Below are 24,399 nucleotides of genomic sequence, written 5' to 3'. Positions count from 1 at the left end.
TCCAGTAACGGACAATTTGACAGTACAAAACAACAATAGGTGCTGGAGTTTTCCAGAAGATCATATACAGTATAAATAATAGGCAGGCTATTATTTAGTTCATCAAGTAGAGACCAAAAATCAATTATTCAGAAGGGTACTCGTATTTATAACTTCAACCTTGTGGCTCATTAGTGCAAATATTTATTAAATATTATCAACATTCCAAACATAATTTCACAAAACAAAGGATATGACAGAGACCATATAGCTGTCCTTGACAATAGCTTCAACTGATTCCTAAAGCATTAGCAAAATACTGAATAACCAATAAAAATATTTTAGTGTGTTTAAGGTTATCATATGGCAATCCCATTCCTATGTTTAGGAGAACAATCACATTTATTTAAAGACCTTGAGGATACTGATTTGCATATAGTAGCATCATTTGGGCATGAGTAAATAAAAGCATGTACAACAATGAACTAAAAGGCTATGATTATATAATTGAGCATATACATACATAGCCTACTGAATTCCTGAAATTCCAAATCTGTGTCCGAGCTAAATTTGGACTTTTTTATTTATCATGAAAGAAAAAAAAGAGTTTGTTAGGTGTTTTAATGCGTTGCGGTTTATAATGAGTTTACATGACATCAGAATGCTGAGGATACACAGGTGTGCTGTAATGTGCCTCTCTAAACGATTTTAGTCCTATGATTGGATGCAAATTGTGATATACAGTATTGCAAAGTATTATGATCGTGCTCCTTTGATTAAAAAAATATACTGTTTTACTTTTTCCATGTGCGCATAAACTTCAGGCCTGTCCGCGCTCGGCTCGTCTCGCCCCCCTCCTCCTCCCTGCCTGCCCTCGCTGTTCCTCGGTTGTCTGTTTTCTTGAAGTGGGTTCAGGGAAGTGTTGAGGGGGCGGATAGTTTTGATTTTCTCTACATCGTGCTTAGCCAATAATGTAGAGGGAACTGTTGTGCACATCTCAGCTGGCAGACATTTAAAAGGGAGACAGTCCGGCGCTGCAGCAATTTGTATTAAACCCCCTGGCCCCTGTCTATGGAGCGGTTAGTCTCCCACCCATCCACAGCCCCACCAGTGTACAGTCAACAGCAGTAGGTGCCTGCCACTTCGGAAGGTGCCGTAGAGGACTTACAGGATCACATCATCGCACTTGTAGCAGCGGAGGCTCGCACAGGTGAGTGGATTCTGAGTATTTGTGACCATAACATCCACGCCTATCGTCTTCCGCCACTTACATTCGAACTTTATTTGGTTTATAGTTTATAGAATTTTAAAGACCGCATGCTTGTTATGCACTGGTGTGCATGTGTGGATACGCATTCCTTTGCATAACGAATATATCTATATTTATGTATAGCCTTATAAAGTATGGTAAAATGAAATACATTATATTTTTTACTCCGATATTTAGAATGGCTCAAATGTATATTTAGGCTACACCGTTTTTGTACAAAAGTATTTGGCATTTTAAAAAAAGCGCAAGCGGTATCTGTGCGTTTTTACGCAGCGTAAAAGCGTTGACAGCTGTGCGTAACCCGTCCAGAGTTAAAACGAGAAAGGTGATGAATTGTTTGCTTCTTCTCCCCAAGGATGGCCAACTCAACGCGTATCTTCTGCAGTATGGTTTTCATCATGGGGCTGCTGTCCTTTCCCGTGGATTCCAAAAGAAACCGAGGTTCACAAGGCGCCATTCCTCATCCTGACAAAAGCAACCCAAACGAATCAGAGCAGCAACCGCAGCCTCCGCAGGCGGGCTCCGGGTCCCGGCAGAGGCAGGGCTCATCCTCACCGGCCGACGAGGTGCTGGAGTCCAGCCAGGAAGCTTTACATGTGACGGAGCGCCAGTATTTGAAACGGGACTGGTGCAAGACGCAGCCCCTCAAACAGACCATCCACGAGGAGGGCTGCATCAGCCGCACCATCATCAACCGCTTTTGTTACGGACAGTGCAACTCCTTTTACATCCCCAGGCACATCCGCAGGGAGGAGGGTGCCTTCCAGTCTTGTTCGTTTTGCAAGCCGAAGCGTTTTACCACCATGACTTTTACTTTGAACTGCCCAGACCAGCAGCCACCCACCAAGAAGAAACGCATCCAACGCGTCAAACAGTGCCGCTGTATATCTATAGACCTGGACTAAATAAATGTGATGTGTGTGTTTTTCATAGTCTTGTTCGTCGCGGACAGTATTGTTGGTAGAAAAAAAAGAAAGTCTTTCAGTCACACAGACAAGAACACGTGCCTGTCTCCACCCGAGAGGAAGCGTCCACGAAGACTTCTTACATGTAGGCTACAACGATTCTCTTCTTGCACAACGTGTGAACAAATATGGACATGCAACTTATACTGCAGCGGACATTTTACTCCTCACCAGTTTGCCAAGTTTGAAAACAAGCATCACTGCACGGGAACGCTGACTTGGAATGGGCACGTTTTACGCACGGCTTCCTCACCCCAAGAGGACTGCATAACCCCGGTTTATTTAATAAATCAAAAGGCTTGTTGCGCCAGGAAAACATTCCTGTCCAATTTAGTAATTTTTGTGTGCATATGTGTTTGTGTAAGTGGGTGTTTCCACTGTGTGGAATTTGACGGATGAGCGGCGATATTTGTTAATGGAAATTGTGATTTTATTTCGGTATTTCATGAATTTTTCAAGGTTAATTGATTTCTGTGAATTTCGAAGTTCATCAGTAAATGTCTTTTGTAAGTTGGGTGCCTACTCAGCTGTAGAGACAATATGCTTCTTTGTTAGTTAAAACGGACAATGTACAGCGGTGGTTTATACAGTATCAAGATTAAATAGTTGTCAAATGTAAAGCCATCTTTGATGTAACCGGTTTGTTTATCCCTTTGATTAAATTATCCATGAAAACATAAAATAAACGGATGTTGGAATATCGTGAATATGATCTGTGACTTTACACCTGATGTAATCTAGAAAGGTGTGTTAAACAAAATGTTGAATTTTGTTCATCTGCAGACATTCGCACTCAGCCCTTGGAATAAAAGTCATCGTAAAAGAATTCCGTTTTATGAGAAAAAATGCGGTTAGCTCTTCCAATTATCCCTTTGAAATTATGTCATTTAACTTCACTTAATATAGTTAAATGGCTCGCAAATCTACCGGAGGATTAAAAAGGGGACACGCGGTGTTCAAATGCGATTGAGGAGGGGTTTCCCTTTTGATAAATAAATCACAAGTGTTGGAGATTTCTGGTGTTTTAATAAAAATTAGTATGAGTTGGAAGTGCCACAGGTGTGAATCTACTTAGAGCAGAGAACAGTCTATATATATATATATATATATATATATATATATATATATATATATATATATATATATATTCTTTATTTATTCTTGTCTGATGAACGTAAATGCATCATGAAATGCAATTTGAATTTAGTATGAAATTACCAACTATAACCAGGACCTAAATTTCCACAAGGCACAGAATGAGTGTTAGTATTTTAGTGGTCATCTCATTACATTTCCTAAAATCATACTTATGGCAAAGTGACATCACAAATTCCTCACTGCTAGTCACTTTATTTTAGGAGTCTTCCAAGAACACGTTTTAATGTCTAAAAATGAGGCTTGATGACTTAATTCTGAGTCACAGCTTGGCTGAATCATGAATCATCAAATCCTATTTGATGATTCAGACTTCTTACATAAATATCACATTTGATCTGGTGCACGGCCTGGCTCCTGAAAAAGCCAGCCTAATGGAAGTGTTGCCAGCAGAAAAAAATATTGAGATATGGATCCACTTTGTTCGCATCCAGTAGTTTATTCTTGAAATTTAAAACAATTCCATAAAATCACAGAGCACCTATATGAGAGCGACTGAAGGTTACCCGATATATACATACAGTAGAGGCTACAGAAGTTCCTTGATCAGTATCAACTCATGTTTTTTTTGCTTCTCAAACCATCTGAAGGAAAACAGCAGTTTATGAAATATCTATTTTTTTTTTTACAAAATAAATGGCACAAGTGAAAGACTTTGAAGGGTAAAAAAAAGAAAGAGAAACTCTGATAATGGAAGTCTGTCTGAGGTATACCAAGTCACATGGCTTCAGCTGATATGCTTAAATGTTCTCAATATCCAAAATACAACCCTCATCTCACCACAATTCTATGCAAATGACTTAAATTCCACACATCATCTGTGCACTTAAAATCAGTGAGTACAACAAGCACGCAATATCCATGTGAAAATATAGCTTTCATCTGACTGACCTATCAGGTAGCTTCTCAGTCAGCTACAACTCAAAAATACAGCTTTGAAGGGAACACAGCTAAAATAAATCTTTCCTTACATAAATAGATTTTTCTCGAGTGTTTTAGGAGCGTGGTTACATCTTAAATTTGCTTCAATAAAACATACACTTTAATAGACTGTCTTAAAAAAAACAAAACTAATAGGATTTCATCACAAAGCGATACAATTCATAAATCTCCGAACAAGGAAACCCTACCCTTGCATAGGAAAAGAGGTGCAAAATAAGTGCAAGACAAATGAAAAAAAATGCACGCAGTAACTGTAGCATAACAGGGGAGTGTGGCTTATAGCGAGCTACAACATACAGATACTGCAAGCAGTAAAGTGCTTAAAAATTGGGCTGAATACAATGTGATGCACGGCACTAAATTAAGGATTAATCATCTTGTATTCAATATCTTTTTTGAGAGTGGGTGCACGGCCAAAACACATTGTGTTCTTCTGATGTTTTTAAGTACATGTTTGTGTGAGAGAGGGGCCAAGGCTTGGGGCTCACTGCCAGGTTCTGCTCTTCTCTGGCCGTCACCCAGGAGAGGTCACTCTGGTGCAGTGCTACACAATACAGTGAAACGTACACACGTGTACATTGAGAGACACACACACACACACACACACACACACACACACACACACACACACACACACACACACACACACACACACACACACACACACACACACACACACACACACACACACACACACACACACACACACACACACACACACACACACACACACACACACACACACACACACACACACACACACACACACACACACACACACACACACACACACACACACACACACACACACACACACACACACACACACACACACACACACACACACACACACACACACACACACACACACACACACACACACCTTGATCTGCATGTGAAGCCCTGCGCAGATAATTTATCATACTCAACGCTGCATGGTCCCTGACAATTCTACAACATGACATATTTACAAGAACTTTAATGGGCCATGGTGAATGAAAAAGCTATTCGCTAAAGCAAAGAACACTAGGAACTGCTTTTTCACTGCTTCCAGAGAGAGAGAGAGAAAGAGAGAGAGAGGGAGAGAGAGAAAAGAGAAAGATTTGTTTTGTCAACAGGGATTTTCCTTTTCAGGCAGCTTTATCTGTTCACATAACAACATCTTAACACACACAATACGTAGGAGCAGTATCACTCTGCTGTCTTAACATCACAAACTGTTTCTCCACTCTTGTAGATCCTGAGAGAACCCCCCTTGGATGTGTCAGTGGTTGTGAATCCCACTGACCCCTTGAGACCTTTCAAAAGCTGGACACTCAGAGGTCGCGCCCTGCTGGATGAATGAGATCAACCTTTGGCCTTTAAGACTCTCATCACTTCGGCCGTGTCAGCCATGCATCCCCGCTGCAGGCCCAGCTTGGATCTGTGCAGCAGACGGAAAAGCCTTCACATGAGGGTGGTGGAGGGGTGGGTGTTAGTAGGGCAGAAATATGGCAGTGGGAGTGGTAAGATTCCGGCAAAGGTTTTATTGTTAGTCCGTACGGGGTGCAGAGGGCAGTCCACTGTTGTTGAGGCAGGAGGTAACCGCAGGAGAGATGAGGCCTGCATACTTTTTGATCGGCGATCTACATCCATCACTCATCATTTCTGTGTCACTTGTTCTTTCACTCAGCTGGAAGCCACGGCGGCTTCCTTCTGCCGCAGCCTCTCTTTCTGTTGGAAAAACCGCAAAAAGATACAGTGTATCAATTTAAGCACAGACACAAGAAAGAGCAGCTTTCAGGAAATTCCATCTCTCTGCTGTATGTAGATCAGTTCTTACAAGACTGTTGGCATTGATCTTCTTTGTTTCGACTCTCTTCTCTGCTGTGATCTTCTTGATGTTTTCTTGCGCTTCCTTCAACCTATGGGACAAAAATCCACAAAGACTTGATATTTGCAAATATTTAAAGCTGGAAGCACACACTGGAAGCTTTGGAACTAAATAATGAAACTTTGCAAACAATATTAAGTCAAAACCCTCTCATTATTGTGTTCCTGTGAAGTTGTTTGTAAGGGCAACACATTTAAGTATCTCCCTGTGGGGATGGACACACATGCACACACACACTCACACACACACGCACACACGCACACACCCTCAGGGGTTTGCGGTCAGCGAAAGCCCTGTAAGTTAGAAGCAGTACAGAATGACAGTGGGTTGATGAGATAATGAGGTAGCTTTTAAAAAAACACTTTGCTTTTATGAGTGTGCGAGCAGTATTTAAAATAAAATTAATTGTACATAAGCACAATCAGCTGTGAGTAATGGGAGACACAATTACCTAGTAGACAATTAAGAGAGAGCATGGCTCCATCTCACAGAGAGAGAAGACAGTCCACATAGCAACAGCTGGAGGACACTAAATGTTGATGTTGAAAGATTCATGATGTGACAACATCTGAGTGTTAAGAGCCAGGAAGTCCCCACATGAGACTACAACCCAAAATGACCATGCAGTTTGGCTTGGACAGTAACGAGCAGCTTTACTCTTGTGCATTCCCGTTGTCTCTGCACGTGCAGCGCTCCTGCCCTTTGGGCTGCATGTCCAGCATCATTACAGTGTTTATCAGTTCTCCCATAACGCTTGCTAGTAAAGCCAGGCGGCCGCCAGGAGAGTCTGTTGTCCCTCGGTGGAATGCCCGCCCCCGCCCTCTGACATGACGCCTCAGGTCAGGAGAAACATCATAAATTCAGACCCCAGTCCTTCAGACAGAGGGCCGAGGCTTCAGCTACTGCCTCCTCTTTGACGGCCTCCCCTCTCTGCTTTAATTCAGCATCTGCACATCACCTTTGTACATTTACCCGGTAGTGCTAATTTGACATGATGTCAAGAGGTCGTTAAGCACCTATTCAAAAGTGACAGAGACAAGAAGTGTGACCCAAGGTTGAGATGGTTCAGCCTCAGTTTGGTAGCTAAGGTTAAATTCTGAAGAGGGGTACATCCACTGATTGTGAAACAAGATATTTTACGTCAGGCTTTACAGATATCAGTCAGTTTTTTATCACTTAAAAGGGGCACTACCGCAATTTAGCATTACATTGCTACATTCAATTGAGGTACTAAGAAGAGGCAGATTAAAAAAAAGAAAGAGTGGTCAAATTCTATACAGAAGATGCATAGATATCTCGACTTTTAGTCCCTAGGAAGGGTCAAGCTACAAAAATACTGGATCCTAGACATCTCCCATAATGCAACTCAATAGCATCTTTCATTAAATCCTATCTGCTTTGTAAATACATGTCTTTTAAATTCTGTAACTCAAATTTCTAACATAGGCTTACTATTAAACAAAAAAGTTTCATTTTCATTCAGTGTCAAATAACTCTGATAATGTCACCAGGAACAAACCGATGACCAGAAAACCGTTTTCACAGGTTGAGTAGTACTCCTCCCAATAAGTAAACTGATCTTCAATCATGTGTCCTTGGCAGACTAAAAAAAAGTATCGACCGCACAGAATACAACTCACTTCTCCTTGGAGATGGTCTTGTTTTGTCGAATCCAGGTGTTCTTGAAGTCGTTGCAAAACTCGTACCAAAGCATAAAGACGAAACCAGGGGCCACTTCTTTCTCCCCGGACTTTGGCTTAAGCCCAAAGTAGTTCACCATGTCCTGGAAACTGTATTGGAAAACAGAACAGAGGCACAAATAGCCTTGTCTTATCACACATAAACACTTATAAATAATCAGACATAAATAATGGGGTGTTCCAGCGAACTACTCTAGATTTAAAAGTCAAAGTTATAAACAGTGAGGTCAAAGAGCACAAGGAAACTAAGATGTCCATGCCCAAAGAAACACAGACAAACAGAGGATTAAAAAAGAGTCCAAAACAGACAGCGCATGGGGAAAGTGATGGATGTAAAGCGAGACGGGGAGGTGAGAAATAGAGCTGGAAGGAGAGTGTCCACCCTGCTGGGCCAAAGGGGAGAGCCAGTAGCGGTGGCTCCATTATCACATTGACCTCCATAGCCTGCAGGGGAAGACTGCCAGAGGAGACGGAGACAGCCAAGAACAGGCTGCTGCTCCTCCAGGCACACCAACACACAGACACACTAACAGTGGAACTCACACATACAGGAACATACTGGCAGACAATCAAAGATGTGAATATTATATGATATGTTATGATATATGCACATGTGAGCTCCTTCAGACAGGTGTGCACACACCAAAAATAAAGAGACGTTTTTCTGTTTTGTGTTCACTGTGACTGTAGCACTGTTGTAGACAAGCTCTGCAGCCTAATTCAATTGTAACCAAATCTGCACTCTTTGCAAGGCTCCCAGCAGCACACACAAGGCATGAAAAGCAGCCTGCTGCTTCAGATTCCCTCCCTAACCCAAACATGAAAGACATTTTCTAGCTGTGCCTGTCAAAGGGTTGATAAAAGGAGGCTATGATTCAGGGGATGCTCCCTGTCCCATTTGACACCCAGATAGTCTCTGACCTCCAGATGCTAGGTGGCTTTTTGCGACGCTAATCCAAGACATGTTCATGCAGAGTGAAATGGTACAATATGCTGCCCAGACAGCCTGCTTAAAGCTGAGGAGAAAAAAAGGTGCTTCTGCGTGAGCCTGCTTCTTATTTCCCAGTGATGCGTCATTTTTTGCTGGGATGCTCAAAAAAACAGGAGAGAGCTGTAAATCATCCTACAAAAGAAAACGGAGTCTCTGGGATGTTTAGATTGACCAAACAGACCTTCCGTCCCAGGTAGCTTTGTTGCAGCCGGGGCCTGGTCTGGCATAATGAACAGGGTCTCTTCCCCATCAGCTCCTCTGCTGACCCTGGGTCAGCATGTCAAAGCATGCACAAATCAAGCAAGAGCGCTTTTCCCTTTTACCCCACCGAGCATATGCAACAAGCAGATACACAAAGCTTCACTCGAAACAGATGCAAACACACTCACACATGCGAGTACACCTACGAAAGATAAACAAAATCAAGCAGACCTTTGTTCATTCACGAGCGCAGGACAATTACACTCGTACACACATGCACACAAACACATACACTTCTGTAATCCATGCTATGATGCCATTGCCGTGAGAGGGTTTACTGCAGCACCCACAGCCGGCATTCCTCACTGACAGCTATAAAAAAAGACCCATTACAAAACCATGAGCAGCCATGAGAATCAGGGAATATATTTGGACAGGCCACTCTGCATTCCTTTGTTTCACCAGCAAAAAGATTACACTAGTAAACTCCATGTTGTTGGCTGATTCAGCAGAGGCATTAAGCCTGTTTTGTGCCACTGCCGTCATACAATACCCAAGTAGAATAACTTACAAGCTAGCATCTATGAAACCATGACTGCACAGTGACTGTAGAGGAGGCAGTTGGGCCAAATGAAATTGAGCATGATGTGGTTTAAGGGAACTTAATGAGACGGAACTGAGGACAGAACCAGAAAACCTCAGTGAACCCAAACATGAAGCAGACAAATCAGAACTGCATGTCGAGGGAAAGGCATCAGGCACTCGCCACGGATAATGCCAAATAACTTTTCTACAAAAATGTCTCATTACAATGACATCTCAATTAATTACAAATAAACTCAATCAAAATGCCGCCTCATACAGTGTGTGTCACAAAGTGCTATTTTTCCCTCGCTGGTTAATGGCTATTTGTTGTCCAAATGAACAATCCTGAACACATTGTGATTTAAAATAAACAAAATTGCCACGTTATGTGGGGTTGGGTCCGCGTTCGTCGCTGTGGATGTCGCTGGGCGTCGGTTGAGTTCTCTGCCTCTTTCAGTTCAGGTGTTCTTGGGCTTTCTCTGGCCCTTTAAGTTTTTGATCTGATGATGGTGCCAAATGGAAGTGAAGGGATCCTAGAAGTTATTACAATTCACCCAGTGGGGAACATTTATATGTGCAAAATGTAATTTTACATATCGTCATAGTTAAATAGTCCAATATTTTAAATAATTGTTGAGATATTTCAGTTTGGACCAAAGAGCTGGGTTGATCGGCCAAACTGACATCTATAGAGCCGCGCCGCTAGCAAGGCTAAAAATGATTAGACCTATATATTTGATACTATTGTCAATATGATACCAGGTATATAAAAATAATATATATATTTTCTATTATTAAAGAATAAACAAGAAGCCAAATGTTAAATGTCTAAAGACGAGCAGCCTAACAAGAACTTTTTTCTGAATAAAAAAGTACTAAAATGACAAAAGTCCAATTTATACCAGAAACGGCCTGATCAAATAATTAAGTGGAATCAGTTTTATTTATGAAGCCCAAAATCACAAATGTTTTTTGACTGTTGGTCAGACAAACCAGCAGTGTGAAGTGTCTGTGTAAAAAATAATGGTCAGACTAATTGATAATGAAAACGATCATTAGTTGCAGCCCTATTTGACAGTTTTGACACATTTTAACTGGAACCAGTCCTAATGTTTGTCAGTATCCTGATGCTGATTGATATCGCCTGGCCCTTCTCACTGGTCGCTGACTTTGACTCGTCTAAACTCACAGACTCCTCATGAGTCCGAGGTATTAGGTAGCACTGAGGGTGTGTTATTTATTTCCTTTATTAGCACCATAACGTTGTTGCTGCTGTTGTGTGTGTGTGTGTTGTGCGAGGATCCCTCATCCAGCGCAGATGTGAGAGCCCACCCAGGGCCCGGTGAGCCCGCTGACGCCCATATTCATCAACAGCGTGTCACTTTTACGAGGTGGCTCTGTGGGAACCTGAGAAAGAGCCCCCCCTCACTCCTGCTCTACCTAGCGCCAGTCAGCCAGCCCCCTCTTTAGATGAAATTAAAGGAAAACTTCATTAAAAGGAAAAGGTGCTGTCAGCTGCGGGGCCCTTTTGATCAATATTACCCTCCAAGTTCAACACCTTCATTACAGTGGTGTCACTCATGCACAAAAGGGTTCACACTGCACACACACACACGCACGCACGCACGCCAGTTCAGCGAGTAAAGATATAACTATATGGAAAGGGCAGGGGTGAGGGACCAGGACAGAGAGTGAGAGGTACAGTCCCTCAGTGATTCTCTTGGCTTAAAAACAGCAACATGAAACAGAACAGTTTGGAACCATTCACTGACTTATAGTATTGTCCAAAGCAATCAACTTCCTAATTGTTTATAGTTTCCATTTCCGTGTGTCCGGCGTCTTTCACTTTCTCCTTTATGTGCTTTCATGATTTATTTTGGAGGTGGAAGAGTTGTGATATAAAGCAAACAATTCTGCTCTCTGTCCAAACAAGGCAAAAATAATCTATTAGCTTTGTTTGTCTGATCCACCATCTTTTTCCAATATGAAATGTTCCAGATATGATTTCGCTCGGACAGCGAGCTCAGCGGCTGCCAGTGTGTCTCACGCCTATAAATCTCTCAGAACTCTCGGGAGTCTTCTGCACAAAACATGGCAGATAAGAATGATAGGAACTGCAGGGGAGGAGGTACAGGGCATTCAGGATTAAAATACTATATGCTGCATGTTATGTGTGTGTGGAAATCCACTGCTGTCTGTAGCATGTTGATTTGTCTTTAAGACAAATTACAAATCCATACAATGGTGCTTAATCCTGCAAAATAACTTTCTTCCTTATCACGTCCAATGATCCCCGTCTACTGGCGAGTCAAAGTTGGTTTGTAGTTTGTAGAATTTCACTACACGATGCTGTGAAACTCCGTCATCTTAACAGACCCCTTATCAGCTGCTGCTAATAGCCATATGCAGCTATACAAACAAAAAGCATTAGTGCCATCAGAAACCAGCTCTTATCTATGTAAAACATGCTAAATGACTGCAATGTTATGTTTGTAATCCACGACACTTGTAAAAACAGATGAAATTCACAGGAAATATAAATATTTCCTATCTAAACATGATCTTTCATTCATAAATTTAAATGTATTTCGACTCAGGGTTGTTAAAATTGGTCTCCTACCTTCTCTGTGCTGAATTGAGTCGGTCCTCTTCAGCTGCATGATCCTTTTGAGCTGTAATAAAAGAGAAAATACTGGAGTTAGACATATCACAGGTCAGTATATGGGGCGTTTGGTGACATAGATAACCAAATGTTTCCACTGACAACCACTGAGAAGTGATCCCGGGTACACTAACAGGTCCAGAGGGTGGCGCTGTGTTCAATAGCTGTCCTTAGCATTGTCAATTGAGGAGAAAAGAAGAAGACAGGCTCCGAGTCAGTGACACAGCGAGCATATTATCCAAGTGACAGTTAAGCACATTGTAAAGTTTGACGTGTGCCTCTGTGTGTTGACGCATGAGAGTGTGAGCCTGTGGCGCCTGGGCTCGGGCGGGGAGTGGTGGTCTGTTTGCGGAGGTGCGTGTCTACATACATGTGTGTGCTCTGAGCAGAGCTGAAGCAGGGGCGCAGGGTTGAGCAGAGAGGCTTGGGAACTGGAGGCTCCTGCGGACTCCTGCCATGTAAAAGTGTCTAAATGCAAGGCAGATGTGTGCGGCGGGCCAGGCTGAGGTGCAAGAATTTATCTAGGGCCAGAGAGTGCCTGTGATCTCAGATTTATTGCATTTTTCCAGATTCATCCTTTTTACAATGATGGGGGACCTTTCCTACTTGAAGATTTAAGAGGGGGAAGTCTCCAAAAAATTGTTCAAAGGCAGGTTTGGGGGTCTTTTGGGAGAAGGTAAGCTTAAGCCTCCGACTAACCACGCTTTTTACTTTCACTCTTTTTTTTATTATTTACATGTATGTGGGCAAGGGGGCTGAGGTAAACCTAATGAAGGAAGGTTGTGACTATGTCTGGGAGGGGGGGGGGGGTAGAGGGGCCGTGACCAATGGCGTTAGTCTCAGTGGGGGTCAGGCTGGCGCCTGAGGTACCCCTCTGGTGCGACTGTGTAGAGGTGGCACTGGAGCCGAGAGGCTGAAGGTGAGAGAGAGGGAGAGAGAGAGAAATAGAGAGATGTGTGAAGTTTCTCTTCCTCCACTCCGTGTAAACATGAAACCAGTAGTCGCTAGAAAGTTATGAGATGTGCATGCTGAGAGGGACAGTAAATTAGAGCTTTAAAACTCTGACACACTTTTCCAAACCACTGCTATACCTAGCAGCTACATAAAAAAGAGATGGAAAGCTGTCTCAGAGGGATGCTGAGGACCTTGAGGATTTCCACAAAGCATCCCTCACTGTTTCCCTACCCCACCCTCTATTTGAACACAGATGCATCGCAAGGCTTCATCAAAAACAGCTTTCTTGGATAGTTGTTATCTTTAAATTCTACTTGGCCTACGTAATTCACAGTCATGTGAACAAGTGGAATTTTAGTTATTGGGGTCTGACTCACTGACAACAAAGAAAGGATGTGATGAGACACACGGTATTTGCTAAGAAAGCCAGGAGAACACAAGCCGAGATTAAAAGCAGGAATTTGTTTTCAATTAGTCATGGCTTGTATTCAACACGAAAAATATGTCCGTCAGAATATCCCCAGAGGTTTCAAAGAGGTCCTATTAAAAAAAGGGAGAAGGTGGTTGATGAGATGTTGAAACAACCACAGGCTGTTTTTTTTTTTTTTTTTTAAAAAACCCTAAATTTTATCATAGAGAATAATATTGAAGACAGAGAGATACATAAATTATAGGGGGTAGAGAGGACTTGGCTCATAACCAGAGCATACAGAGTGACGGGGTGAGCACATGAACAGCCTTACAAGAGAATGGATCACTGCATTTTGGAGGTACAGTATACCCTGTTAGATCTGGGAGAGATCACGCACAGTGTTTGGGTTCACCTGCAGGGCCCTGCCTTGAGCCTCTCCACAGGCTGGGTTAAGGGTCGGTGCTACTCAGAAACACAACTCTCCGTACATAGTCTTTATCTGTTGATTCCCTGGATTACTTTGATCCTCTCGTAAAAAGGAAAAAAAGTTCTATTTTACGGTTCATTTCAATATCTAAAATCATGTGTCAAACACATGCATCTGTGGTCAGCCTCCTGAGCGTTTACCTGGGTGAGAAATTCACTCATTCACTGATGAGTCAGTGTTTAAGAGCCTCGGCCGCTCTTTGATGTGAGGAGCTGTTGCTTTGTTTTGCGTTTTGAAGTCATGGAATCATCACGGCCGATGATTACACACCACTCCTCCCAAAGCACGGGCAACAGCTCGAGGAATTCTGCTTATGAAAAAAAGGTTTACAAGTATCCCACTGGAAAGTTTATGTTCAAGATGTGCCTTTGCAAATCAATGCTGCTTTGTAGCCAGTTGCAACAACAGTGGTTCTGAAAGCTAACACATATTCTGTCATACTGACCAAAGCTCAGGGGAGGCTTCAGCCACTCAGATGTAGCGAAGGTGGATAAACTAGAAAAATGTCATGGCACCATTTCCAATAGAACAATGTGATCCCAGCACAGGCTCAGGACGCAATAACAAACACTGCAAACATGGACTCCCTGCTAATTTACAGTCAGCGCTGCAAACATATGGCTACAATCTCCCGGTGAGATACCTCATCTGACTCTTTTATGACGGAGTGGGTCTATTGTTTCACCACTGTAATTTCAGTTTTGTATACAAAATAAGTAATTTATGCATAGCTGAGGGTAAGAAAGGCCAATATGTATTGAGCAAAGTTGGATGATTTAATAATCCATAGCTCTGACATAACAAAATCTAACGGACACAAAAAAAACAAGGAAAAGTTCAGACTCTTTAAATGTTCATGTATTTTATCATCAACAACAACTTTAAATTGTGCAACTGTAATAATTACATTTAAAAATGTTCAGAGGGCATCTTAGCTGACTAGTGGTTTAAGTAGCCTACCATATAACTGACCGTTGTTGCTGGTTATACCCATCTCTGTATCTCTCCTCATGTTTTCTTGCTTCACTTCCAGTTTTAACTATCATAAAAATAAGCTATATGAGTGAATAAATGCAAATCCAAAAATCACCCTTTAAAAAAAAAAAATTGAAACAGCAAATTCTCTGTGTTCACTGTGGAACTTTGAGAGTAGCAGCGACACCGTCTACTGTTGTTAATTTGTAAGAACCAACCCTTAAAAGAAAAAACAGTGTGTTCCAGGCTCCGTCTGGTATGTCATGTAGACGGTTACCTGCTGATTTCTGAGGTACAATGTGTGTTGTATGGGTCTGTAGGCACATGCCAGGTAATTCCCTTTGAATGCATTTATACTGCTATCAAATCAGAACCTACAGCTTGTGGACAACATGCTGGAGGATTCTTTCCCAAAAGCATCAGTGCAAAGCCTTCAGGACAGAGGTTGCGAGCAGGTGGATTTTAAACCGACCAGTTTCTGGCGCCACATTTACTGTTTATCCAGGCATAGCTGAATAAAGCGATGTGACAGCAGGAGAAATATATGGAGCCAAACTAAGATACCTTAATGGCCTTCACTCGGATGCAGAGGAAGGTTTGTGTACAATAAAGCTTTGATGAAACAAGCGTAAAGTGGTATATGGGTGTCTAATGGCCAGCATGGACCATCACTTTAATGATAAGTGAGCCATAACTCATGGTAATGTCACAGTACAGTCACCTTTGTTAATGAACTGACCTAAGTACTTGTTTTTAAATTCTTATAATCTACTGCTAGCTTCCTGCAGAACAAAAGTAAAGAAGGTTAAAAAGGACGTGCACATAGAGGGACTCCGTGCACTTTTCTTTCTTGTCCTGTGTGTTTCTAGGAACTCATCACCGTGGTGTGCAGCTACTATGACTATAATAAAGGGTGGGAAGACTAGTGTCTAGGTGGGAAAAGGCACAGGGATGATCATCAGAGCATGTCAGGGGAAGGTTTGCCCCTTTCCTGGTGGTCCCCAAGCCTGATCCACTGAGGCCGGCCATTCTTTACAAGGCCGCAGTCAGAGGTGTCCTGCCAGCTTTATGGCAGGCGAGAGTACATGAGAACCATGTTAGAGGCAATGTGATCCCTTCTATAAGCCTGTAGACTCCTGTCTTCATGCTGTCTTACAGAGCACCGAGACGCCCTCTCCCAGCAAGAGCGCACACACACACACACACGCACACGCACGCTGACATGGCAAAAAAACATAATTATACCTTTCTCCTTTTAAAGATTCAGTGCTGGGTGAAAAGGGGGCTTTGCTAACTCTGTAAGCTTGGTTTCATGACTATCTCCTCAGCTGTAAATCCTCTGTCCAAGTGAATGTTTCATCTTTGAAGACACCAAGAATTGGTCCTTCTCAACTTCACACAAGACATGCTAGCTTATGAGCAGATTTTGGGGGAGAACTCTTGACTGACACAACTCTAATTATCTAAGGGGTAGACTAGAATTACCGCCTTGAGGTTGTATGCCACCACTGACCAGCCAAGTTGCAGTTTACATCGATGTCTGTCCACACTTACATAATGCATACAAGCATGCATTTAGTGAAGACGTTGATGGATCTTTTTGGGATAACACTGCTCTTTTCTGTTTCCATATGGATGGAATAATGTTTCCGCCATGTTTCCGTGTTTACAGTTTCAGCCACAGATTTAAAAAAAAGCCTCAACTCACCAGCAGAGATAAATCCTTCCATCTTCTCCTTGAAGGGCTGGAGGTTTTCTTCTGACGAGTTGGCACACACCTTCTGCACGTTCTTCTCACAAGCTGGTAGAGAGAGAAGATGAGACAACAGAGGAAATTATGAATGATACAAATGCAAAAAGGAGAAAAGAGGAAAAAGAAATTAAGATGTGAAAGGTGAGGTATAAAACAATAAAATGGGACATAATATGTCTAATATTTACAGGTTTTAACATTCAAAAAACGTTTTTTTTTCATGCTGTCTATCGGAATAGACCTGTGTTCACCCTGTCAGAAACGCTCCATTTTAGCGCCCGTCTCTTTAAGCCCTCCTCCCGAAGTCAGTGATTCTGGGTCTTCTGCACCTGCGCTCTCGGCGTCTCAGCACCATCATTGTATGTGTGACATCACAACTATAAAGAAGTCCTGACGGCTCATTTTGGTATACCATTTCCGAATACAGGCTGTGTGAATTTATGTGAATTGAGTGTTTGATACTTTCACAGTATTTACAGAGCACTTGGATCTGTCTTTTAATAAATAAAAAAAAAAAGACAGTAAATCTTACTATTTACAATTACTTACAATATGGGACCTAGTTTAACACTGAAACTTGGTTAATCAAAATGTGGTGAAGAGAAAGATAAGATTACTTAAAAAAAACTTGGGCTGTCTTTAAAGAGAAAATATGCCACAATGGAAAGGCACAGATACACTCCCCTTGTTACATGAATGACAAAAGCAATGACACAAGGGACAAAACTGAGTTTAACGCAGGGATTGAAACGGAAATTTGATTTAAAGTTCAAGCAGTGAGTGCATTCAATTCTATTTTAAACATAACCTATTTTATCTATTTAGGGACACTTTTCTGCCCCTTGATCCATTTCAACTGATACTATTGGTGGAGAACATATCATGGTTTACAAATCTGTAATGTTTGTCTGTCGTTTTCCATGTTGTTGCTGTTTCTGATGTCTTAATATTGTATTTTAGAAAGGTATAGTCTGTATTCTGCATTCAGATCTGTGCACTCACGTGAGCACAGCAGATGTGTTTACAGTTTGTTGATGGGCCTTATGCCAAATGAACCAACTCACACGAGCTCGTGACTGAGTATGTTCCAGCCGAACCTTCTCCTTTTCCTCTCAACTGTAAGCTAGAGTTACTATACACACAGGCGCCTGGTGAAAGAACTTTGGCACATTCCTCCAACCTGTTAGTCATTAATGTCTGCAATAAATACCTTAACTTGCTTATAACTCGTGGCATAATAGTTCCACAAAACAACAAAAGCATTAACACGTCTGGCCGCTTTCTCACTTCACTGCATTGTTTGGCTCTCATGTGTTTGCATGTGAAGCCACTGCACCTGCACCTCAGGGAACTCAGTGTATTACATCTTTTATATATTGGTTTTCTTAATAAATCAAACAGGAAATACAACGTCTGCGCATTAAAATTGAGGAGTAACTACGTACAGCCTTACAGTCTGGATTCCAGGACAGTTCTTAAATTCATGGACAGTGAGAGCCTACGGTGATGAAAATACAAAACAGAAATCAGCAGCCATACAAACACGACAACCAAAACATCCTGTTCGGGCAAACTGTGTGTCCTTAACAGAAATCCCCCCAACTCAAAAAAGACCCATTAAAACAGTGTTCAAAACAGCAAGTCTACAATTTAGAGGCGGCTCTCTTCCAAATGTGGTCCAGACAGCAAAGGCCGCAAGAAGGAAGCCCACAAAAACACAGCAGCTGTAAAGAATAAAAACTAAAAGCTCCAGTTTGAGACACTGTCTTGGAGTGATGATACATCTTTTTATAGGAGTGGATTCTCCTGCGAGTAAAAGACTGACGCCATGTCTCAGGTCAGATGGAAAACCTTAGAGATTAAAGGCCTTTGTCTGAAATATTTATAGTTCATTATTGGTCATGAATATAGCCAATGTGTGATCATGGAGCAGTGACCATGAGTCCATATTTTAGATACATAAAACTACTTTCTTACTTTATGTATATATATATATACACAAATACATACATACACACACATACATACATATATAAAATAAAAAAGTCATGGCCATATGCTTATTTGTTACCATGCCTTTACTAGGAATTACTGTATATGCACCTGTGATAAATGTTAAGGATGTGAGAATCTTAATTTAAAACGATTTAAATGCATATATAAATACATTATATAGTAAACAGAGATTAATCACAATATAATTAATAACATGCTGACTTGGTATCATAACTTGTCAAATGTTATGTGAAATAAAAGTACTTGGAAAAAGTCAGTGATAGTTTTTGTCTTAATTATCATATTTAAGTTAAACATAATTTATTTGGCTATTCAAAGCTGAATTAAGCTCATCTAGAATTGATAGTTTTGATAATTAAATTATTCTTATATATAGATACCAACATGACCAATTCAATTAGGCAGGCAATAATTATATATACGTACAATAAATAATTTTCATACATACAATTTCATGAGCAAATCTCAGATTGCCTTGGTTAACGTAACATCTGATGAAAACTGACATCTATGTTGACAAATATCAAGTACAAGTAACTAATAATACATATCACTCCATTGTTAACTGTTACAACAGCCTCCCTTCCCTGTTTACGACCAGTGAGGAAACACAAAGCGGATATTCCAATTTACAACGACTACGCGACCCTGTTGCCCCTCAGCTGGCACAGTTTGTCCCGTCAGGCTCTCTGTCCAGTCATGAAGCCACAGAGGAATGGCTTCCAACCGCAGACAGGCAGGATCACGGGAGCCACAGCAGCGATCTTTAAAGCCCTTCTGCTGTTACTATGAGGGGAAAACAGATGAGGTCACAGGCAGTGAACTCTTTGGAATAGCACTGCTAATGTATTCTCCATCAAGAAAGGACTGCAATTTATAAAACCAGCATCCCGAAGGACCTTTTAACAGATTGATGAACAAGTGTTTTAATGGACTGCGTTAAACCAGCAAAAGCAGAGATAATTAGAACCTCTGATCCAGATTTGAGCTCCCATGCGGAAACACATCCAACCAGAGCCACAGGTAGAGTACGACACACTGTGGTAAATACACATACTGAATCTGAGCTGAATATACATCTATATCTCCAGAGGAATCATCGGCCAAGCCATCATATGCGTAAGGGAGAGAGTCGACCAGCTATTGTGTAATAATGACAACAGCTGTGAGTAAATGGGAAGAAAAACAAACAAGAAGGCCAGACTCCTGCTCCAGAATTTACCCTGTGTGGTTTGCAAAAATTGGCGACTTACATGTCAATATGCTTGAGTGGGAGCCTCCACTGCAGCTACCAGGAAATCCTAGCACTCAAATACATTGCACAACTGTGTGTGCGTTTCAGCAGAGAAAATGCTTGAACAGTGGATAGAGCCTGTAGACCACGACAAGATGAGCAAACCAGCCGTTTAATGAATGTTTCTGTCTCAGAAAACCCCCATCACCTCCAGTCCCTCTGTAGCTCTGGATCATTATTAAACACTGAGGGAGCAAACTAGCAGACATTGTTGTTGAAAAACATCAGTTTCCATCTGAACTACGGTTCCAACAAATGCAATAATTCATTTGAAATATAGTTTCCTTGTGTTTAACAAATACCTGCATGCAGAATCAGATGCCCTGGGTTAATCTTAAGCCCTGTTGTAAAAAATAATTTTGGAGGTACTTTGTAAAGTGCCTTTATTGGAGGTTAAACCAGTACAGTGCTCTGACCCTGGCATATTCTTGTTATTTATACCTGGAGAGTGAAATTCTCTCACTGATCCCCAATTATCTCCAATCCCAGCAAACTGTCAGACTTCCAGCTCCCCTTTCTACTGGATGAAGCCTGCTATTCCTCCTCAGTGAGGCCAGCCAGGAGACTGCCTCAGCAGGGAAAAGGTGAGACACTCTCTCCACTCCTCATAAATCAGCCAGTATCCATCAAACTACAGTATAAGCCTTCTTGTAAATCTCTCCTAAGATAATGCTATGGTTAGTCAGTGCAATATTTATCTAGAATCCTTATACTAGCTCAATATGTGAAGGAAAAAAAGGACCTCTATATCGTGTTGTACTGTTAAATAAAAAAAGTTTTGATCAACATTTGTCAAATTTAGCAAAAAACGAACACACCATTTGCAACCAATCATAAACAAATATCCCAACATTTACACTTTTGGCTCGTTCAGACGAGCAGTGACTGTAGTCAGCACACAGACTTCACACATGCCGTTCTGAGCGGAGCCTCCGTCGTAAAACAGACCTCAGGCTAAAGGCCCTGCCTGAACCTGACATTAAAGGCCATTTAAAATCAGGACACTGTCTGATTTGCCACAGTGATAAATGCCTAACCTGGGCCAGGCCTTCTGTGAAACACTAAACTCTCCTGAGTGGCAAATGAGCTCTGACTGTTTCTTTTTATTTGATCCTATTTCATTCGGTAGCGTCCCTGCCTCTCTGTCCAGTCCAATTACACGGCAGTTAAAGGGATCTTTATGTAGGTGCTCACTGGTCTGAAAATTCAACTTCAAGTCCTCGTGATAGGGCTGCAGTTGTAACGATAAACGTAATCTTTGGTTTGGGTGCTGGGTTTCCGAAGCTAATTGCACAACTATACATGAAGAGACAGAAACAGAAGATATTTGTCTTGATGGGAGCTGAGAGCCCTACAGTAGGTTTGGGTCCTCGTGGCCTCCCACTCATCCCTCTCCCCCCTGAGAGGAGCACAGAGAGAGGTCATCCCCCTCTCCCCAAACAGGAAGCCCCATCAAAAGAGGATCATGTTTCTACACAAGCCAGTGAAGCAGAGGGCAGCCAAGCGGACGGGGACCCGCTCTTGAGCATCACTGATGACTACACACTGCACACACAACACGCACACACACACACTTGCAGGAAAGATTCATTACCTCTGCAAACGCACTCCTGTGCCAATTGAAACACAGAGTGCTGATATTTGTATGAGAGAGGTACCCGCTGATGCTGTCTGAGGAGGAGGCTAAGCTAGGAGAGACCGCTAGCACAAAGGCTCCTAACCTTTGACCCAAGCCTGGAGGGCGAGACACCGCCGACCACTGCAGTCGCCACCTCAGGATCAGGTGAGGGGCAGGAGGCCTTGCTTGTCTCAGTCAAAGAGAGCGAGTAAACCAAAGTGTGATTCAGTGTTAACCTCTCAGTGTCAGACACAATGTGGATGGAAGTGATCTGTGTTAGCGTTATAATTAAGACCACTTGCTTTCTTTAGGCTGGTTTATAATAGCCAGGCATAAATATTTATTCCTGGCGGCTGGAGAGGATAAAAATGGTGGGAGCCAGAGGTGGAGCTCACCAAACATCCAGAATCCAACACTCACCCTGTGATGCCAATACCCCCGAGGACTACTGTGCCAGACTGTGCTGCAGCAGAGATCAAATACGAGGGCCCTTATGTTGCATTTATTGTCTTCAGGTCTTCCATTTTTCCTAATAAATGAGTGACAGCTTGAAGTGGGTCTGGGTACTTTAGTAGACTCTTTGTATTTTTCCCCCAGGTCAGAGAGGAGAGGGCTTTAACAGCAATCTAAAAAACGTAGGGGAGAGCTGCGGAGCATATCTAATTGCTTTCATATGCCGTATTATTGGTTGATTTAAATAACCACAGACACCAGGGGCACTGGGGGGCATCGCCTTTAACCTCCGCATGGCCCTGGCCAAGACTGAATGGCTGGCTGGCTGGGTTACTGAGTGGCTCGGCGCCTATGACACTTTGAACACAGAGCACAAAAATCGTGTTCATTTATTCATCTGCCAATTGTCACTGATGTTTCGCTGGAATTTGGTTTGAGGGTTTTACTCCTGCTTTTCAGTGCGCTGCAACAAAGAGATGTACATACTTTTGTCACTGGTCCTGAAACAGGAGAGGCTGTGGTGTTATGATGACACGGCTGTTAAAAGATACAATGTCTGGACACCGGGAAAATTGCCTGAGGCCATCCAAGAGCCTGAATACACCCACAAACCTCTCTGCAAAGGTCTGGAAGAGCGTACACGGGATGGACATGATTTACTGCGCTGGTGGAGGACGGGACTGTATACAATTACACAGACTGATTTACAATGAAACAAATGTGACCTAAGCAATAAAACGCAATGTGGTGTGTGGTTTAAGCCCCGGTACCAACAGGAGAAAGAAATGTTCTTATACAACAGGGCGTCTCCTACCAGTCAGATCTTTCTTCAGCTTCCTGATGTCCTTGTAGAGGTCTTCAAACTTAACCTGACCTGCCTGGAAGAAATCCTGAGGCTCCGGCATAGGGAACACACTCTTTTCTGTGCCTGCGTGCTGGAACAGTGGATCAAACACACAAGAATGAGCGATAAATGGCAAATTCTTTAAGAGTGTGATATTGTGTGAATTTGGTTGATGGTACCTTACCTTGTCAAAATTGCGCAGGTAGTATATAACAACATAATCCACCAGGTTCATACGATTGTCCTGAGGAAGAAATGACAATCATATTTTACACATATTAACATATCACTGTGATTGATTGAACTTAGCTAACATTTACCAGGAAATGAAGGCAGATTTTCATGGTAAAGTTGTAAGTGATGCGTTACCCTGCTCTTGACGTCCTTAAGTTTGGGGAGGATCTCCAGTCCAAAGCCATCAGCCTGACCCCTTGTCCTGTTGCCTCCGTTCATATAGTTCCCAAAGGCCAGAACAAGACCCATTACCTCCCGCAAGCTATTACACTCTAACAGCTCCTAACACGGATAAACAGACACATGCACACAGACAGTCTTTGGGTTAGCAAACCTTCCCGCAGCTTAATGATACTTTTCTGAAGCACTGTTTGTTAAAGTGATGTTCTTACTTTGCTGACATTAGAGATGATCTCCACCTTGCGATGGATGGAGGAGATGGTATCGAGGAATACTGACTGGAAGATGATGCAGTGGGCTCGGCCCGCGAAGTCGGGAATCTGGGAGAGCTCATAGAGAAACCTGGAAAACAAAAGGGCAGGAGGAGGTGGTGGAGGAAGAGAATGGGGTGTGATGTGTTATGACAGAATTAAACAAAATGTCTAACAGGAAGAACTATTTTGGATCCTTGGCAGGCTGTGCTTTCCCATGCTGGCTGGCTGAGTCAATGTTGCTGTTCACAGGCAGCTGATAGTTATGAGCGGTGCTGCTCGGCTGAGTCTGAAAGGTCCGCGGGGTCGGGTGGAGGGAGAACAACGAGCGGAGAACAGAGATTGATCAAAGGTAGCTCCGGCCTGATGCGGGATGACTTATGTAAACAGTGCCGTGTCAGAGGGGAGCGGAGCGGTAACATCCTGTGTGATTAGGCCCTGCTGATGGAGGTTGACACTGAGTAGGGATGACTCGGGCAGCCATAGTCAAAGCTCTGGTCAAGTAGGAAGGCCAGATTGCGCGGCACCGCTGGGTCCAGGCCTCGTTAACTGGCCCAGACTACTTAACCCTGACAGGAACTACTGGAGCAATGTCCATTAATGCA

General features: G+C 42.4%; 2 protein-coding genes across 3 annotated transcripts in view; one reads left to right on the top strand and one right to left on the bottom strand.

The window, feature by feature from the left end:
* The first annotated feature begins 1,101 nt into the window (after positions 1–1,101).
* Positions 1,102–2,556, top strand: grem1b (gremlin 1b). The gene is made up of 2 exons (XM_083923882.1): positions 1,102–1,189; positions 1,605–2,556. The coding sequence occupies exon 2, from the start codon at positions 1,606–1,608 to the stop codon at positions 2,152–2,154; it is 549 nt and encodes a 182-aa protein (XP_083780008.1). The 5' UTR covers positions 1,102–1,189; position 1,605; the 3' UTR covers positions 2,155–2,556.
* Positions 2,557–5,138: 2,582 nt separating this feature from the next.
* Positions 5,139–24,399, bottom strand: part of LOC310954973 (formin) — a 39,207-nt gene continuing 19,946 nt past the window's right edge. The window contains exons 9-17 of one of the 2 annotated variants that reach the window (XM_083924678.1): positions 23,756–23,885; positions 23,499–23,645; positions 23,314–23,373; positions 23,100–23,220; positions 16,860–16,952; positions 12,282–12,333; positions 7,825–7,974; positions 6,134–6,215; positions 5,139–6,024 (exon numbers count right to left, since the gene is read on the bottom strand). In XM_083924678.1, coding sequence (XP_083780804.1) covers positions 5,980–6,024; positions 6,134–6,215; positions 7,825–7,974; positions 12,282–12,333; positions 16,860–16,952; positions 23,100–23,220; positions 23,314–23,373; positions 23,499–23,645; positions 23,756–23,885 — 880 coding nt within the window. In that variant the 3' untranslated portion in view covers positions 5,139–5,979. Of the gene's footprint in view, positions 6,025–6,133; positions 6,216–7,824; positions 7,975–12,281; positions 12,334–16,859; positions 16,953–23,099; positions 23,374–23,498; positions 23,646–23,755; positions 23,886–24,399 lie in introns of both variants that reach the window. The other variant, XM_083924677.1, reaches the window with a different exon arrangement.

This window comes from Echiichthys vipera, assembly GCF_963691815.1.
Source record: "Echiichthys vipera genome assembly, chromosome: 12".
Lineage (NCBI taxonomy): Eukaryota > Metazoa > Chordata > Actinopteri > Perciformes > Trachinidae > Echiichthys > Echiichthys vipera.
Note: the sequence above shows the minus strand (reverse complement) of the source record. Positions and strands in the feature narration are given on the sequence as shown.